Source organism: Corvus cornix, chromosome 14 (assembly GCF_000738735.6).
Source record: "Corvus cornix cornix isolate S_Up_H32 chromosome 14, ASM73873v5, whole genome shotgun sequence".
Lineage (NCBI taxonomy): Eukaryota > Metazoa > Chordata > Aves > Passeriformes > Corvidae > Corvus > Corvus cornix.
Window position 1 is genome coordinate 10,322,868 of NC_046344.1, and position 20,071 is coordinate 10,342,938.

At 37.9% G+C, this 20,071-nt stretch overlaps 1 protein-coding gene across 4 annotated transcripts in view; it reads right to left on the minus strand.

The window, feature by feature from the left end:
• Window positions 1–20,071, minus strand: part of CLEC16A (C-type lectin domain containing 16A) — a 63,316-nt gene that overhangs the window by 21,135 nt on the left and 22,110 nt on the right. For 3 of the 4 annotated variants that reach the window (XM_039560035.1, XM_039560034.1, XM_039560036.1), the window contains 11 exons: window positions 19,764–19,893; window positions 15,572–15,672; window positions 14,698–14,820; window positions 13,206–13,315; window positions 12,697–12,741; window positions 11,422–11,472; window positions 10,589–10,717; window positions 6,932–7,052; window positions 2,499–2,650; window positions 1,587–1,791; window positions 707–874 (listed from right to left, as the gene is read on the minus strand). In XM_039560035.1, the coding sequence (XP_039415969.1) occupies window positions 707–874; window positions 1,587–1,791; window positions 2,499–2,650; window positions 6,932–7,052; window positions 10,589–10,717; window positions 11,422–11,472; window positions 12,697–12,741; window positions 13,206–13,315; window positions 14,698–14,820; window positions 15,572–15,672; window positions 19,764–19,893 (1,335 nt within the window). Of the gene's footprint in view, window positions 1–706; window positions 875–1,586; window positions 1,792–2,498; window positions 2,651–6,931; window positions 7,053–10,588; window positions 10,718–11,421; window positions 11,473–12,696; window positions 12,742–13,205; window positions 13,316–14,697; window positions 14,821–15,571; window positions 15,673–19,763; window positions 19,894–20,071 lie in introns of those variants that run through there. The other variant, XM_039560037.1, reaches the window with a different exon arrangement.

Here is a 20,071-nt window from a genome sequence, read left to right on the forward strand (position 1 = left end):
TCACACTTAAAGAGAAATGCTGAGTTCTGTGAAATGACCAGCAGTAAGTGGTAATGAGATCTTTTGTACAATACAGCATAGTTAAGTACTTTCAAGCAGTGTAAGATTCCCCTTTAAAATGACTCAACCCAAAAGGAAAAAATTTCACCATTTGGAAAAGAATGTCTGCAGAGAAGTCAATTTGTGAAACAGACAATAAGGAGACAAAAAAGCAAAGAGCTACTTGATTTAGAATCATTCCTTTAATCCCAGTTCCAAGCTAATGTTTTAGGAATAGCTGTGGCCCTTTTCTGTCTTGCTCACTCTGAGGGAAATGAGGCAGTGCACAGCATCCCACCTGTTTTTACAATCCAGCATGAAAGCATTCATAACCAAATTAAGGGAGGAAACATGCACAACTGACAGATGTGTTGCATAAATACTGAATATGCAGAACATAATTTAAACTAACTTGATCTGTAAGAAAGGCAAAGTATTAAGACATCTGAGGAAACTGCCATGGATGTCTTGCTCACAACATACCCAGAATACACACCCAGGTATTACTTGTTTCTCTTGGCGTAAATTTTTCCATAAGCCTCATCCTGGTTTATGTGTTCAGGAACACATCACAATGAGCTTTTCATTGCTTGTACAAATTATAGTATAGTTTCTGCAGATTGAAATCACAAAGCAAAAACTGCTTGTTAATGAACGGTGATCTTACCTGGGACTTTGTCAACAGATGCAAAGACAGAGCGCTGCACTGTCGGGTCACTGCTCCCACGCCGGGACTGGTCATAGAATCTAAATGGGAGGTGTTGGGCTGCAGCTCCAGAGCTGTGTCCAAAACCCATAACTTCAGTTGAAGGCTGAACAGGAAGATCCAGGAGAGCTATGTTTAATCACAATTGATAATTTTTGTTACTCAAATACATAAAAGGAAGAAGAGGTGACAAGAAAATTTATAGTTTGCTCAGGATCTTAAGAGTAAACCAGATTTTAATATAACTTGCCTTCATTTGCCTCTTAATTATGGTTACAAATGCACTGACAAACAAGAGAGATAATGCCTCTGGTAACCTTTCCTACACTGCTGTCCACATCACAATCACACTAAGGAAACCTCAAAATACAGCAGAGGAGAAAAAAAACCCCAGGATTACAGGAATCCCCTTGCACTTCAAAAACCATAGGAGTTATTAACAATAAAAAACCCCTTTTGTTTTTCCCTGCACAAATAAAGTAATTCATTAGTTACAACTGAACACTGCAAAAGCCATTTAAAGAGATAATCTGCTTTAAACTGGAAAAAAAAATGCCTTCGCATTACATCCAACCCCAAATTTTTAATATCTAGTAGATCTGTACTAGCCTCAAACTTGATTTAAAATATTTTTATATGAAGCAAGCCATAAAAGTGTGACATATCCACTTCATAAACTCAAAGTTACATATGAAGCCAAATCTATTCCTTGGAAACTAAGCCCTGTTTAGAGGTTTCTGCGGTCCGCCATTCCTTATTGTGCCTCACCCTTACATTACAGAGTGACTTGCAAGGCCAGCCAAGTCTTGTCTCCCAGAATTGTTTCAGAACAAACATTCACCTGCTATTCTCTGCATTTTCGTGCGCCGAGCCTGGATGCGGCCTTTGGCCAGGCGCTGCTTGGCGATGATGCAGCGAATGTGATCCGCAAAAATAAACGTGGCTTGGAGGATCGGGAAGGGCTTCGAATGAGGACTTGAGGCAGGTTTGTGAATTATGATGTTCAGAGCTCTGCTGTCATCCTCTACTCCGGTCACCTGCATATCCTAAAGAGAAACAGAAGGCAAGTAGTTAAAGAAAAAGTAAGCTTTTCTAAACTACAGATTAAATATTAACATTGAAAGAAAACCCTATGAATGTTCCATTAAAGCTCTTACAAAGACAGTTAAAAAACCCAACAAACTAAAACCAAAGCAGACTCTGCAAGTTGTACAACTTGGATTTACTTCTTCAGAAATCAGTATTCATAGAGATTGAGTTAAATTATTTGAGCATAGCAAATTTTCAGGAAACAAAGGGTGATGGTCAAGGCACGAAAAAGACAAATGAGAGAAAACTCCTTAGATAAGCATTCATTTTGAACAGATCATTTTGAAATTACAACCTGTAACCCTCCCTACCTGTGCAGGAAGATCAAAACTCTAGATGAGTTCATTAGTGTGCTACTTGAGCAAAGCGCTTCGAACACAATCCTAACTGGATGCAACTTCAGTGTTCAAATAAGCACAGCCCAACGTATGTTAGGGAAGTTACCCCATCTGCAATTGTGTCTGGTTATCTACGTAAACTTCTTCAGAAAATCAGAAATGTTTTAAAAGGAAGGAACCAGAAAAAAGACTAGAGACCAAAGAATCAAGTAAGCACGGTACATAGCTTAAATATATAAGCAAATACTGATTTTACTGTTTGTCCAACATAAGACGCAGATTGTCAGCTCAGAAAAGCTGACCACAAAGACTACAACTTCCCTTACCTGCAGAAGGCCTGCAAACTTAACTACTCCCCATCCGAGCCTGGCAATATCTGGTTCAACCAAACTCATCTGGTAAATATCCACAGCGAGGAATCTTTGAACTTGACCCCCATCCTTTGTTATGACTGTACAAGCAATCAGATCACTGTTGTCTAAAGGAAGGAAGAAAGGGAAAAGGTTACATAACAATGAAGTTGAGAATTCTGGGTGTGGGTATTTTACATAACAGAAAATGTTAATATATAAAAATGTAATAACCTTGACAACACAGGGTTAAAGCTTCTGTTCACATTTTTAACATATTTTAACTTCCCTATCATAGTTACATAGAAAGGGCAAGAAAGATTTTAACAACAGTGGTTCAGACATCTTACAAGTTAAATATAAGATGGGTACTACAGGCACCTTGCTTTCTCTAACCACCTTCATTACGTTTCAGAAAAAAGGTCCCTTCATCTCAGGGGTGAAATTGCAACAGTGCTGATTTCTCTTACTAAGTGGAAGTCTCAAAAAGTCTTGTTAACAACTACAGACAGACCTTACACACTGCAGGCCATTACTTCCACCTTGTTATAAACTTTGTCTCCTGACACAAGGTACTTTTGTACAGGTCTGAAACCTGACTATGCAGACTCTTGGACATCCTTCAACTTCAAGATTATTTGGACTCTCCAGGTAAATCACAGCAGCATTTTGACAACGTTTGTTACATGAGGTAACATTTTTTACTTTATCCATGTATTTTATTCACTTACATTGAGCAAACATACCCTCTCTTACTCCAGAACCCCTCCAACAAGCACCAAAATACCTCCTCCAGCATTTCCTCACTGCCATTCAGTTCAAACCCATCATTCCTGAAAAGGGACTACATCACCCTCTTTACACCAGCTGAAATCTACCAAGCAACTTTAAACTGGCAATGCCAGCTCCCAGCAGACAACTCTACTAAAAGTTGCTTTTTCCTTTGCTTCAAATCGATACTTTCATTCACGTACTTCATACACACAGGTCTTTTTCTTCTCTCTCATCTAGTTCAACTTACAGCAAGTAAAATATTCTGAAGGCTATACAAAACAGTAGAACTTATTTACTCATCCAAACATCTAAACAAGCATTTAGCACCGTATTTCACATTAGAAACATTTGCAGGATAAGCTACAAGTGGAAGTATACAGTTCTTCACAATGGCAGTCATATGACTATAGACAACAGCCATAAATTATGGTCAGGAGGTGGGAGAAATTCTTTTCCGCAGCAGGTTACCCAGAAACGTTGTGGAATTTACATCACCAAAGGTTTTCAAGTTTCAAAAACCAAACTAACTTCCTCTTCCCCCCCAAAAACCCCCTGCAACACAAGTGAGATGTCTCTTCCAACTAACATTACTATGAATCTACCAACTACCCTTTACCATCAGGATCCATTCAAAATTGGTTGGGTGGTAGGAAAGAAAGGCATGAAATATGGAACCCTAACACAATTAAGAGGATAATTAGTGCTAACTGGTGTAAATCTACTGTGAGCTTTTGAAATTTGAGAGAACAAGCTTCATCAATAAGTGAAGTACATACAGGACATGATTCAGTTAACATGAGGATTGATTGCTATTATCTTCCTCATAGCCCTAGAAGGCTCAAGAAATCCATACAGGATTGGCAAATATTACTGTAAGAACCTGTGGAAGATTTATTCCTGTTTAGAGAAGGAGCTGAGACACCAGGCAGAACTGGATATGTCTTATTTTGGTATGCTTTATTTATTGCCTCTTGTATTCTTTAACCAAATTAGTCCATTAATATATTTATTTCAGTTGACTTGAATTCCTGGAGCAGTCCTATTCTTCTTAAGACATGAAGTACTTGGATTAGGACCCTTCCAAATACTCAGTGTTAGGCTCATGAATTTTGAATGTATTGGGAGATTCAACAAACAGGCCACAACATGAAATAGAGTTGTGGAGTTCTCAAATACTAGTTTTGGAGCAGTACTTACGAAGTTTTTAGTGCAACAGCAAGCAGGTCAAAATACTTGCTGTACAAATTCAACTGCCCAACTACAAAATGCACTACTTTAAGAACTCAAAGGGCAGAAGTTGCTTTCCAGAACAGAAAGGTTTTATTTTAGACCTGACAACACTTTGAAGTAAAGCATTACTGTAAAAGTCTTTCAAAGAACAGAAAGTTACTCATTTACTAGGCATCTGTTACAGGAATCCTTTGAGTCTATACAACTGAATGTAGTCCATTTACATGACTGTTTCTAGCTCACAGCTGCTGAAGAGTCAAACTGTCATCCTTGATGACAAAAACAGAAGAGAAAGTGTGGTTAAACACATTTTCAATGACCTGATCTAAGAATACTTACAGCTATGCTATGAAACAGCTAGAGATACCCAACCACATTCAGATGAAAATACCAAACCCAGTAAACTTCACTGCTAATCAAATTTGGTCTGGGGATTACAGTGAACCACAGGCTGAAAAGCTTCCTGGTGTGACACTGCTGCAAAGAACTGTAGCATCCTTTTGGAGATTAACAGCAATGGCTAATTACTCCTCATGCAAAATGAGGCTTGTAACCAGTCTGGACACTACACCTCCATGACATAGATCAAAGATTTCTCTGGACTTTTTTCAAGAAAAATACAAGTTTTAGGAAATACAGCCAAGGAAGGAGAGTTCATAGACCTCAGCTGCTTGCAGTGCTGAAGATGTAAATTAAGTGAAAATAGTTGCCTGTGTTTATGAAAATATTTGCCTGAAAAGATTGTATTGTAAGAAATCTCTATGAATCTAACAGCTACTTGAGATGGTCTAAATGCACCTGTGATCTGCCTCAGGGCTTGATCTTCAATGATTTTATAATTTACAGTCATCACAATTCCAGAAATCATCTGCAGACATTAAAAGCTCTTACAGAAAACTTTTAGCCCTTTGTATGCAGAGCCGGCAGCCCAAGATTAGCATTAGGCTGGAGAGAGTGAATGCACCACCTCCCATTCCACAGGAAGAACTCTTCCCAACAGCAGGCAACTCATCTGGAATGATATTCTGCTTTACTAAGCAACCAATCATGAATCCACCTTGCTCCCATGAAGTACATTTAGCTGAAATTAAGAGGATATGTCCCTGGTCAGACACCGGCACCACATTTTGATTTACTCTCTTTGTCACAAATGTGACAACAAGTTGTCCTGGACACCTAGCTCACCCTGTTTTGAGCAAGGGGGTCAGACTAGATGATCTACTGAGGTTTCTTCCAATTACTCCATTATAAACTTTCCTCAATCTTTAAAAAAAAATGGTGACTGCGATGGCCTTTTTAAAACCTGTGTACTTGGCAAAGACAGAGTGAGCAAAGAAACTTAACTATAATATTACTTTTTACCATTCCAGCAAAGAAACAACAGCTTTAAATGTATCCTCATTTACCTCTTAGCCATGGTATTAAAAACACTGCCACTAACAGAATCCTGTTACCACCTGAAACCAAGCACTGAGGCTGTTAATTTGAGCTGCCAGTGACTTCACACAGTGAGCTGCTAAATAAGACCAAAACCACACCTACAGCCTCACAGGCAGTGTAAGGCAGACAGTTATCACAACTGCTTCAAAACTATTTACAGTAGAAAGCCACTGAAAAGCAACAGTAGTTATAATTCTGGTGACAGCATATTGAGCAATATGGAATGAACCTTCTGTGGAATTACCTGACACTCTACACATACATCCATATATACTGGTGACAACCTTGCAACTACACCTAAAGGTTTGCATTCAACATATTTGCATCAAAATATTAAAAATGCTTCTTTACAAGAAACTTTAATCTCTCTCATCAAGCTCACATAAAACACCATCATTGCATTCAGGCAAAAGGAAAAAAGAAGCCATTTTGATACAGTTTTGCAGGATTTTTCCAAATCAAAACAGAAGCTGAAACCATTACTGGATCATGTTAACCTCTACTCCCCCTCATGACACTATTTGTATACAAACAAGCATAAACACTGAAGACATCTTAATGTTCAGAAGAATTTTTAAAGCCTTGTACTAATAGAGATTGAGGAAAATTAGTTACATCAACAATATCTCCAAACTGATAATTTAAAAAGGCACACAAACGTAACTTTTCGGGTCACGCTTTGCCCATTGCAAAGTCTCCTCCCAAGGTATGGCACCTATGCAATGATGTGGATCCTACATGCTTTATGCCAAAACACTGATATTCTCCTGTCTCTCCTGTTTGGGCAACGAGAGACACAAACTGGAAAACACATTTTTATGCTACAGTACACAGTAGAACTTCAACACTACTTCATACTACTTCAGGTAGTTTAAGTAAGAACAGCAGTAATGAGCAGTTTAGGAGGAAAAAAAGTCAGTAATTTTTTCATGTCAGACTATTTAGGAAATTGAGGGGCTACTTACTCAAATCAAGAACATCATCTGCCTTTATCAGATCTCCCTCCCTTGTGAGCGGTAACTGAGTTTCCGGCTCACCTTGCAAGTGCAGTGACAGTGAACGGAGCATAAAGAAAACTCTGATTGCCTTGAGAAATTAGAGAAAAGAATATTAAAATATTTTTACACCCAATACTACATATTTTAACAGAATCTTACAAACATATACTGGCTTTTACAACTCCCAAGTTTGCTGTCCTACAGTACATCTTTTTAATACATTTTAAATTGAAATTAAGATTTTAATACATTTTAAATTGAAAAAGTAGAATGTAATTTCCAACTTAGTGAAGACATATGAAAGAAGCTGAAACATGCTATTTATTTTCAATGAAGCAAAAGCAGCAGAACTTTTGTCTCCCTGGCACACTTACACCAATTGTGATTGACAGGGAAACTATCACAGGAGCTGTAATCAAAAACAACGATCTCGGAATTTTTTTCTTTAATCATTATTTTAAGACTGATTGTATTTACAATTCTTCTATACTACAGACACCTACACAACCAACCTTCAGAGACTCTCACATTTTGAACTTAAAAGTAATAACTTTTCTGGCCAAGTCCAGCTAAGATGTCTAAAAGTTAAGAGAGAAACAGTGGGGATTTCTGCATTTTAATTTGCTGTCCTCATCAAAACTAGCCACATGTAATGTAACATTCTTGGAGCACTTAATTTATGTTCTCAGAAGGTCTTCATCAGGGTAAAGCATTCTGAAAGCTGCAACAGTCCCAAGAAACTTTCAACAGCTGCTCTGTGAAATAAATATGCTAGTTTTGATTTACAGATTCATGACATATGGTATGCAAAGACCCATGGTGTCAAAGAACAATCATTTTATTAGCCACATTTTAAAAGGCACCATTTATAATCCTCCTTCCCTACAAGAACTGTATTCTCAGTATAGCAATTGAAAAATCATTTTTTATTACTTCCGGTGTTCTGCTTTTTTAAGAGTTTCCTACACAGTAATTCTGTGGCATACTGTAAATTAACTGCTCCCTTACAGTAAAAGCATTGAATTCATGAACAGCTGCAGTGCCCAGAAACTCCCAGATTGCAGGAAGTATTAGGAAAAACAAATCTAAAGTGCTTTAAGGGAAAACCCTTCACCCCTCTATTTTTAAAGTCAACGGAACAGTGGCTCCTATGAAGCAGAACTGTGAGTGCTTGGCCAGATCTCTACTGGCAGCGCTTCCAGAAACTTCTGGCAGATCAGGGATGAGGAAAGGGAAGCCATGTATCAGGTTCTTCCATGAAATAACCCCAAAGCAATGACTTTGGTAGACTGCTGAAATCTAACAGGGCAATATGATTATGTGGAGCAAAGGATGTCAATGGTATCTAACAAAAATATGATAATAATACTACTTAATTCATAAGAACAGAGTCACCTTAGAATGGGAGATGATCTCTCCCATTTAAGCAGACTGGATTCTAATGTACTGTGGATTTACTGAAATTATTTAGGATTACTATAAAGCATGCTTCAAAAAGAATTTAGTTTAAAATTTGCCAAATTCAATCAAGAATAGGAAAGTCTAGTAACCCAAAAGTTAAACCCAACAAGGTTTTGTTTTGGTTTTTTTTTTAATTTGGAGGGCCACCACCAGTCAGCTCTCACTTATCTTCCCCCTCAAACCTCTTTGTCCTAGGCTGCATTAATTTTTATCACATTCATTTCCTATAAAACGAATGGCACCCATCTCTGAACATGTCATCACATTTAGTGCACAACAAAGTACAGGAGTAGAAGATAAAATTAAAACGTTAGCCTTTGCAAAAAAAAAAACCCAAAAAAACAAGAACATCAGATGAAATGGGAATCATGCTGTGCTTCCTACAACACTGACAGCCCTCAGTTTGTTACCAGTGTCAATATATTGTGCCTCACACATTCTCAGATCTCAACAAAACAACACAAAAGTTCCATTGATTGTTTTTGGCTGACTTTTGCCTTTTTTGAAACAAATACTGATTTCTACCTACGGTAAAGAATTATGCATTATGATGCTTACCTCCTCATTTATATACGTGTTCCATTTGCAAAGAAACAGCAATTTGCAGGGAAACCTACCACTCTCTTATTACAGTCCCACGAAGAAGTGTTCTTAGTACTTCAAAAACTTCTCACAAAGTGAGATTTTTGAGAACTCTTCCTAAAATCATTAAGAGGAGACGAGCTGCCACTTAGAGGGACTTTCTATAACAAGGAAGTAAGATCCTAACGGTTAAGAACTCACAATATAATCAAAGTAAGGGACAACTTCACTTGCTAGTGAAATAAAGCTTGAGAACTTTTTTGAATCATGTCAGAGCATGCTCAGAATTGAATCTTCTTCCATTTGAAACCATCAGCAGAACCTCAGCAGGTTAAGTGGCAGCGGCAATGTCACAAGAAACACCTGAGTTCAGCATTTTGTTGTGACAATTCAACTGGGGTGAGGCAGCCTGGCTGGAAGGAAGCAGCACAGGAACTGAGGAGATACCAAAACTTGATTGCAATGTGACTGGGGAAGGAGGACCAACAAAGAATCATTCTGGGAATTCCTGATGCTGACGGAGACCCGTTCATCACAAAGTATCTACAGATATATTTGTACTGATTTTTTTTATTTCCACCAACAGAAGTTAAGCTATTCCTTATTTAGCACATGAAAATCTTGGAACGGTTATTTCCCACTAATGTGCATTTCTAAGTATTCTTCTGTTAAATGCCTCAAACAGAATTCCAGGAAGCCTTTCTGCTTTCTAAGAATAATACTTTTCAAAATAATTCACTGTACTCTATCAAACAACTTGCTGTGATAACAAAAGCTGTGTGGCTTATAATAAGTAATGAAAACAAATATTTTCAGAAGATTCCTGGAAATATATTTTTTTTTTCAAGAGTACTTGAATATACTCACATAATACACTTACATAAATGCAAAGAAACTCAGAGAACAGCACTTTCCAAATAATGATTTTGTGCAGTAACGTATCTCTTACACTTACTGACACTGCAAGGCTTCCAGGACACGCCCAGATAAGGGCCAAGAACAGATTAACCAAGAATGGAAATAAGGATGTTGTTGCTCAGGTCAGTATCACCTCTACAGACTGTGTCAGTCACAGAAATAGATATTTTGCTGGTTTTCTACTCTTCTCAAATCTCTATCACAAATTACCTTGGCAAGATGAACTATGAAGTAAAAATAAAATTTTTGCCATGTCTAGAAACACGAGCAATACAAAGCCAGTCAGTCTTCCATGGAGATTCTTACTATAGGAATATAACTGAGAGAAAGACTGAGGTAGCAGATCACAGAAGTAGCTGATGATATATTGAGCGTCATCAAAATGTCTTTGTATGTAGCTCCCTGCGTGGTCTGAAAAATTAAAACCCCAGTGCAATAACATGTTGCATTGACTAGACACAAGAAATCAGAGAAAAAAATTTCTACTCTGGGGCAGGTAATTATTTTACACTCTACACAGATCTGTCTTCACCAAGCTTTTACAATTTTATGGATGAAGCTTCCAATCAGTTTGAAAAGAAAAATATTTGTATTCCTAGAATTGCTCAAAGCTTTTGGCATCATTTTGTCATGAACAAATGTAAGAAAAATAGTCTTACTCACTCTTCGAGTTCTTTCCACATCTCCACAAGGCAACCTTTTCACAAAATCAATACCAGTCAGTGGTGTGCCCGTTGGGGGTAGCAAGATCGAGGCATCCATCATCAAGTACTCGACATTCATAGGTTTCATCTATAAAAATATTTTAACACTGGTGACTAAACAGAACAATAAGCATTTGCCTCTTTAATTTCAAATACAACTCATTGTTGCATATTCTAAAATTCTGAGAATTTTCAATGCCATGTCTTACTCAAGGTGCTTACATGCAATCTCATTTATTACATGCAATCTCTCATTGCTCCCAGACTGCCAAAGTTTCCATACTGATAATACACAGGAAAAACTCCAGAAAATTACAGAAGAAAAGATATTTCCCAAATACTAAAAACCAATTCCGCCAGGTTTGACTTTAAGTTTTGACTTGAATTTGTGACTACTTCAATCACAAGAAAGTTTCTCATAACTTTTTCTCTCCAAGAAAGAACTTTCTCAAAACTGAGAACTTGCTGGGCTTCAGACAGATATAGGAAGATTTTCTTAGTGTTTAGGGAAAAAAAATAAATCCAGTCTCCCATTTAGTAGGCTAAAGTAAGTTTTGTATACTCAATTTTACAAAGTAATGAAAGTTTATTTAATAAAGAGCTGTGAACTTTCACATAGATGATTTATTTAAAGTATTGACAGCTTCTCAGAGACAAAACCACCACCCACATTTTGTTATCCTACTCCCAGCAATGAAGACCCCAGTGGCCTCAGCAGCTATCAGTACTTTTCCTTGTTCCTGTGCTGCATCTGGGTTTGAGGTTTGGCAGAGCAGAAGGGCTCTCACTTACTGTCATACTCCGGTATTCATCTTCAAACATATCCAGAAAGATTTCTTCTCCCTTCCAAAAGAAAGAATACAGACATCCCATGAACCCTTGCTGTTTGGGGCTTTGTTAGGTTTGGTTCTTGTAGTGTGTCTGTGAGGGGAGGCCAGGGCTGCACGGCACTGCTGAGCCCTTCAGCAACACTGATGGCACCTCTGGGAAAACACATTTGGGAAAGGGAGAGACATTCCTCCACAGCCCCTGGAGGAGCATGGTGGAGCAGGTACCCACACTGCAGCAGGCAGATGTGTTCTGAAGGAGCTGCAGTCTGCAGGACCCACACTGAAGCAACTGTTTTCCTTAAGGACTGCAGCCCATGGAGGAAGAGACCCACACTGGGGCAGGGGAAAGGGTGAGGAGAGAGAAGTTACAGAGAGAAGCTGTTGTGGACTGACACTAAATCCCTACTTCACATTGCCCCTGCACCACTCACAGGGGGAGAAGGTTGAAGAGCCAGGAATGAAGCTGGGCCTGGGAAAACGGAGAGGTGGGGGACAGCAGTGTTTTAATTTGTCTTTGTTTCTCACTATCTAAATTTATTTTTCTTGGCAGTAAGTTCATCTCTGTGAAATTGAGTCTATTTTGCCCATGACTGTAATTGGCAAGTGACCTCCCTGTTCTTTATCTTGAGATATTCTATTCTCCCTCCATCCTGTTGAGGAAGGGCAGTGAGAGAGCAGCTGAGTGGACCTCTAGCAGCCAGCTAGAGTCAACCTACCACAAGTTACTTATTTTTTGTAAGCCACATTGAGCAAACATCCTTCAAGAGAATTCCAAGAAAAACAGGAAGGTATTTCAGACACTTGAAATCTGTCATGGATTTACTGCTCCTTATCTAGAAGTTAATGCCTAAGGCTAAAAAATTAATTTCTTTCATTGTTTACAACACACACACAAAAGTAAAAAGCTGCAAAGGTTTCCAATAAGGAAAAAAGATTAAGTAAAACTTTAGATCATCATTTCAGATATGACACAAACAAAAAGTAATGTTAAAACCAAATATATTCCATATTAGTGTCAATGGTAAACCTGATCTCCAGTATAAACCCTGTGAGTCTTTCAACAGCCCTTTGTGACATACATCAGGGTGGTATGAGAAGGGCAGAAAGGAGAGGAATTCTCCAACAAAACACTTCCTTCCATCTCACAAATTTGGAGTTCCCATCTTAAAAACAGTGCTGCTTTGGGCACTCCCCATTATGTAAAAGACCTTTTTCTTACAGCATTTTGCATTTATACCTTATAGAAACGACGGAGGAGATGAACACTTTCCTCCCTTGCACCCTAGGAAAGAGAAAATGCATTTTAGGGAATACATACACCATTTATTAGCTACATCAAACAACCCACCCAAAAACTCAGACAGAAGAAACTGTCTAATAATATCCTGATTCATGGCCTTAATCCCAGAATTTGACAGCATACAGTTCTTGCACCTACAAAAACACAGCTTATGTGAGCTTATTAGTTTCAAAAGCACTTTTCTTTACATTAATGAGATGGATGACATACAAATTTCAGAGAAACAAAAAATGCTTGAGAAGCTACAAGTTAAAATAGCAGAGCTGAGAACAGAACATAGGTTATTACGTTCACAGAACAGAGCTACCAAAGCAAAGATGTTCTAGAAGCTCAAATTTCACATCGAGGCTTATTGCAACCAGAAATGAAACAAATTTATTCAACTATTATTACAAGACTCAGACACCAGTAATGCAGTGACTGGCAGTTTGAAAGAAAGTACTCACCTCAAGACAATGAAGGTGAACATTTTTTATGATCCTGCCATTTTTAGAAAACACAAGCTGCTTCAGCAATAGGCAGCCAAGTTCTAAAGTTGCCAAACGAATTTTTCCATCTATGAAAAGAAAATTTCAATATACAAAATAGCAGCAGTTTAGTTATAGCTCTTCTCATCATCCCATGTTCTTAAATGCTTCTAGTCTTCCCGCAACTGTCCAACTTTGCTCCTCTGTCACACCCCCTATCTGACAGGGATGAGTGCTGATGCTGCCTTACAATGCTGATGGCTATAAAGAAAAAGAATTGGAAGAGTAATTTAAAGCAGAAGAAAATTTAAAGCAGAACCATTCAATAAGAAGGCAAAGATTAATACTACTGAAAAATAAGCCCAAATATTGCATTTTGATGCCTTTATCAATCTGCAGCATGGGTTGAACTACACTAAAATTACAAAAGGATCCCAGACTTTTGGGGTGGATGAAGTTACAAGGTGAAAGGAAGCTTTGTATATAGCACACTAACAAGGCACAGCTTTCCCCTGAAGAGAGAAAAGGAGATGTTCTACACAGCATGCAGAAAGTTTAATAATCTGCATTTCCACCCTTCCCCAGCACTTCCCTCCCCAGACATGCCTTTACTTAAATAAATACATGCCCTCATTTGCACTCCCTCCTGCTGCTGTAGGTACAAACTCTTCATATATAAATGTGTTTTTCATCTCTGACACATCAGCACAAATTAATATGCTATAGATCAGTTTTGCAAGTCAAACAAACAGACTTTTATTCTATAGACAATCAAAAATTTGATAGTGTGTTGGTTTCTGGGGAAAAGCAGATCTACCCATTTAAAGTTTTAAGGGGGGAAGTGCAAGGAGAAGACGTGTAGCTTGAACAAAAATCGTATTTTCATGGAATAGGTCATGGAACAGTGTAACCCTCATTTCACAAAAAAAATGGAAGAAAAAAACCTCACATTTACTGCAAAACACTTCAGACCTGAAAATACAATCTGAGTTAAAAAAAAAAAAAAAGTATGGGAAAATTTCCTACCACCTAGAGGTGATAGCCAAAGGACTGCTATGAGGAAAGGACACTGTAGTTTTCAAGACTATTTCTCCAAATAATTCTCCACAAGAATTATTTCTACAAGCAAAGGTATGACAGATCATATCTTCAGGATGAAATCCATTAAGGTGAAACCACTCAAAAATCTCAGTTTTTGTTTATTCACAAGTGCAGAAAGTAGGAATTAAGACAACAGATCCTTGTATAGTTCTGAGTATAAAAACAGCTACTCAGCACAAATGCAGAATTTCTGGTTCCTCACCAACCAAGGAAAAGCCAATAGTTGTCTTTTACAAACCACATCTATATACTGCTCATCAAAGAGCATGCTGAACGCCACCTTCCCCTCAAAGACAAGAGGCTAAGTAGCTTTTTTCCATCTTCAAAAATTTCAGCTTGGAAGCAAAAACAAACCCTGGAAAAGCAATACCTGGTTGTGCAGCATAATTCATTATCCTGATGAGCCTTTCTGCAAGGACATGATTATATGAATTTCTCTCTTCAGCATGTTGAGCTGGAAGTTGAATTCTCTCCAGCTTGACTGAGTCAAGTCCTTTCAGGGGGGTGAAGGAAAAAAAGCAAATTAGAAAACAGGAGTGTGCTCCGAGGTAAGCACTTAATAGATCAAGCAGTTTTCTCAGAAGAGAACAATTAGCAATAGGAAACCAGGCAAGTTAGCTTTGACTTTGTATTACAAGGAAAAGGAGGAACAACAAAGACCAAACACATTGATGAATCCCTGAAAATTCTCAGCCTTAAATAGGGCCTACTGGGTGAAGACACTCAAATCCCAAAGTGGTTGGTGAAATGCAAACTATTTTGCTGCTTCTGAAATTCTCACATTATTTGTTTGCACCTAAATCAAATCAAAGTCAAGCCATACATCTGGAGAGCATAATGGCTAAAGCAGAGAAGATCAAAGTCTGATTTTAAACCTGAATTTAAATAACTTTGGTAGTTAAGTAATCTGTTCATATATGTTTAAAAGAAATGGGAATTTTATTTTGTAGTAGCCCAATTCAGTACCCTCCCCAACACAAATAAAATTTTCACTGACTCGTTATATAAGGAAACTAATCCCATCTTTAACACATTCCTCTAAAATACCTAAGTTATTTCTCAGAAAAGACTGGTTTGCTGTGAGACGTCTTAGAACAATACACGGTTATGGACTGCTAGGGATCTCCATGTCCTGTTCTAAAGAACAGCAACAAATAACCCCATAAACCAGAAGATGACTTTATTGAAGTTTACAGTTTCTTCCAACCCTGGCGTTGCAGTTAACTCTACATAACAGCACTTACCTTTGTTGTGTGACATTGCATATAGAAGACAGAGCACAAAGAGGGCATAGTAATCATCTTCAGGACAGTCCAGTGCATTATAGACCATATCAAGAAAAGGCCTGTGAAAAGGAGTAATTTAGAAACAGCTACCAAAAAATCTATAGAAAAATAGCTAACTATCTTACTGCAGATGTAGCTAATGGAGGCAAATTTACAGTAATGCACATTTTCAGGCATTGTAACAAAAGAGTTCTGTTACAGAGTTTCTGTTGCAGAGTACTCAGATTACAGCCATGTTTTGTATTTACATTCTGACGATAATTCTGATGTTTTAAGAGGATTTATTACATAATATTTACCCAAGAATTGATTATTCAAACATTTACTGGGTTAGTTGTAGCCTATTTGGTAAGTATGCAGAAGCATTGCAGAGCTTCTTTTAAGTGTACACATAAGTAAATTCAAGGAGCTGCTATCACTGTTGTATAAAACAGACTGCAGAGTTGAAAAGTTCTTACTATTACAAGTAAGCTTTTTTACCAGAAGTTTGGAGGAAGCTAGGTTGTTCTAAAGCAACAATTGTAACGGTATAACAACAGTTATAGGAAAGAAAAATGAACTAGGAGGGAATATTTGAAGAGAAAAAAAAAGCTTTGGATTGCAGATGAGCTTTGTATTCCTGAGTTTAAGCATGTGTGACCTAGGACACACACAGCAAGTTACAAACAGTGCTAAGCTCACCTTTTCTTTACCTGTACCCTGGACAGTCAACAAAAGTCAGTGTAATCCAGAAGGCATTTGGACAGATCAGATACGGCTGAGGTTCAGCTGATACTAGCACAGGCCTAATGGCAAGGCAGCTTGGCTCCTGGTCTTAAGCTGGCTTGCATCCAGTCAGTTGTAGAGGTTCAGAGCACAAGTGAAAACGAAATATATTTTCACAACTGGCCCAGACAAACAAATGATATGTCAGGGAAGTGTCACAGTCATCAGAAGATGACAGTGTGGAAGCCTGAGTGAAAAGAGTTTATTCCTATCTTTTAAACTATGCTTTAACAGTGAAAGGAAAAAAAATCCTTATATTATCTAAATTACATTCAAAGAAAATACATTAAAATAACATCAAAGTCACAGAACCAAACACACTTTGCTGTGTTCAGGCCCAGCAGACAAGAAGCAGGCACTACTAAGTCACTGCTGTGGTTCCTGGGGGTCAGAAGGGCTGTCAGAAACCAGAACACAGCACACTTCAATACCCACTCCAGACCGGTGGCGCCCTCATGGTCACACTGAGTGTGTCCCAGGAAAGCCACGGCGCCCAAGGCATAACAATGCCCTTGAACTTCCCGGCAGCTCCAGACACATTTCAGCAGCACGCTCCCTCTTACTGAAACAAGGCAGTGACCAGAATCCCAGCCCACGCTGTTCCCTGCTCAGCTCATGCCACAGCAGCACATCCTGTGCATTTCTGAGCCTGGATTACACAGCTCCTCTACCAGAAATGCCACCGGCAGCGATCCCGCTTTGCCCAAGTTCAACACTGCTCAAAGTGCTTCAGTCAAATTGCCCACATACTGTAGATCTCAAAAGAATGTAACTACTCAAGGAAAAGCAACCTAAATAATTAGCGATGCTGAAAACAAGCCAAGAGGGCCTTCAGGCTTCCTAAGCATTAAACAAGCCCTACAAGCCTCATGTCACCCTCAGATAGGAGGCTTTTCAAACCCAAAGTGAGTTCAGCTTCAAGGTCTAAAGAACAAAGAGTACCAAGATACTAAAATACTTAAACGCAAGATAACATTAGATTTGTTTTCAGACCAACAGCAGACAGTAAACAACCTAAAACCGTACCTATAAAATAAAAGTACTATTATAATTTCATCAAAGCCAGTGTTTTACCAGCTCAAAGCTGCTGAGGTATCAGTAGTTGTTCCATTAACACCAATATTACACAGTATTAAATGACTTCTGTAGTGTCTAATGCATTTTTCATTATTTTCCCCCACATACTAATTAGATTAATGAAATTATGAAACTTGAAAAAAATTATTACAGCAGCAAGAGATATCATTTTCATTCCAAATGCTTCTTCACAGTACCTATCTGCATTATCTCAGTCACAGTAACCTGAGGCTAAAACAACTTCTGAGAATCCCCCTCACCAATGGTCCTCATTTAGACTAAACACACAACAGACCCAGAAAAACTTCAGCTAAGAAAACAGCACCAGAAGCTACAACACAGCATGAAGATTTGACATGCTTTGGAAAAACGCTTTGCTGTGCAGCATTTCATAAAATGAAGCTAATTTAAAACATGTCTTTAAGCTTAAACTTTCCAGTAGTGAGGCCCATCAAAATAAAATTACACCTAAAATACTTAAGCTTTCTCTTTTGTTTTTCACAGTAGGAAAAGGGCTAAGGGAAATTAAAAGCTTGACTTAGCTTTTACAGCTGCAGATTTTTAACTGCCATCTGTGCTGTTTTCCATTTATTTTTCAACAACTCTTGGACTGCTCTAAAAAAACCCTCACTTTTCATAGTAAAGGCTACATGGTAAGTATTTTCAAATGTATTTCTTAACTCTGTAAGCATTTGCTTCCTTTACTAGTCTTTTACTAAGGGCTTGATAGAAGAAGCAGATCAAATGCCATACATGTGTTCTTTGAATTATTTATTCTTGTGGAGTTTGCTGACAACTGAAGACTGCAACACACTAGGAACCACTGTCACCACAACCATTAATGATTATTCCAGGTATGGAAGCTTCAGTTCCAGCATGGCATGGAGATTGCTGCATTTTCCACTCCCACATGGTACCTTATCCACAAGGCTCAGTAATTCCAACCAGTGTAGAAGAGAAACTATACACACTCGAACAAGTCTCTTCAGAAATTTAGCTACTGCTTCAAACACTACATTTGGCATACAAATTAACACAAAATCTTAACCTATACCAGCTAATTCACTGATATTAAAAAAAAAAAAAAAAAAAAAAATCACATACAATACAAAGGTCAGAATTGCCCTGTACAAGGTATATCCTTATTTTAAAACTATTTCTAGCTCTGGACTTCTTTGATGTTGTTTATTTTTAGAAAAGATGCAGAATGCTGTGAGACCACATCATGAGATCAAGAGTCCTGAGCTGCAGACATTTGCCAAACGCACTGGCAGCTCACTTCTAAGCATTCTGCACTTTTCAAGCCCCGAGCATCCCAGTCACTTTAGTATTCCATGCACTCGCTGCCAATTTCTTTCTAAAAGCCATTTGGCACATATTTTAGTCAAATTATCAATAATCTAGAACAACGTGTTTTAAAGCTAGTTCAAGTCAAGGTTCAATTTCACTTTTACAATGAAATTAAATGTTATCTTTATTAATGAATGTAATCTAAACTACAAAGCTATAATGGAGACAGAATGAAATTCTGGGAATACCAGGCAGCATTTCCCAAGTTTAAAAATAAATTTTAAATCCTATCTAACATGTGCATTTTCCCAATGGACACATTTGCAATTACTTTTGTGTCAGGCACATTTGGTTTCTTAGCATTCTATTAACAGGAATGCAGGATCCTTTGTGAGAAAGTGTCTTAGGGGTACTTAATATATCCAAGTTTAAATTTTGAAGTCAAGGCAATTTCTGCTCCCAGAAACACTTATAAACTGTACTTCCACTAGAAGTTTTTGATAACCCTAAAACATACTAATGGACCCTAGAAACAGTAAAAAGGTCACAAGGGTTTGTCTATAACTACTGCTACTAAAATTATGCCAACTTCAGCCCTGAACTGAGGAAATTTCCTTGTTTTTTCCTTATAGGTGCATACAAAATGGACAAATGCAACCATAAATACAATTAAAAAACTTATTCTGGCTTAATTCAGAGGTTTAGAAAATTACAGAGTGGAAACATTGATATTCTAGTTTATGTGTTAATATTCTGTAATTTACTTTAACCAACTTCGTGCATCACAATTGCCATAAAGGAAAGCACAAACTACAAAGGAACAGGATCATTTCCAAAACTTGATCAGTAGAGAGGCTACACCTCACTTTTGTATTAATTCACTCACTTGTGATCCAGAAGAACCCCTGTAATTTTAACTTTAAGCAGATTTGAAACATCCCTTTAAGAAAAGCAAAAGATTTAAGGGGAGGGTAGGTAAGGAAGCAATTTGGCAAAATCTTTTACAGTTCCTTTATACCTGTTCCAGTTTGTTATCTCACTCCCAGAAGCAGCTGCACTCTTTTCTTCATCTGTTGTATTCTGTTCTGTCACAGCAGAGATAGACAGCTCTGACAGCTTACATCTCTCCATGATTACCATCTCTATTTCTAAAAAAAACCCAAAACATACCACCAAAATTTGTATTTTTAACAGTTATCACAAGCTCTTTTGCATTTTGTTTGGCATTAAAAGCATCTCATGCATTTCTATATAAAAGAGGTATAACCATTACCTCAGAAAGGTTAATGAACAGATGTAGGCAAATTTTCTTCCCAGTAAAGAACT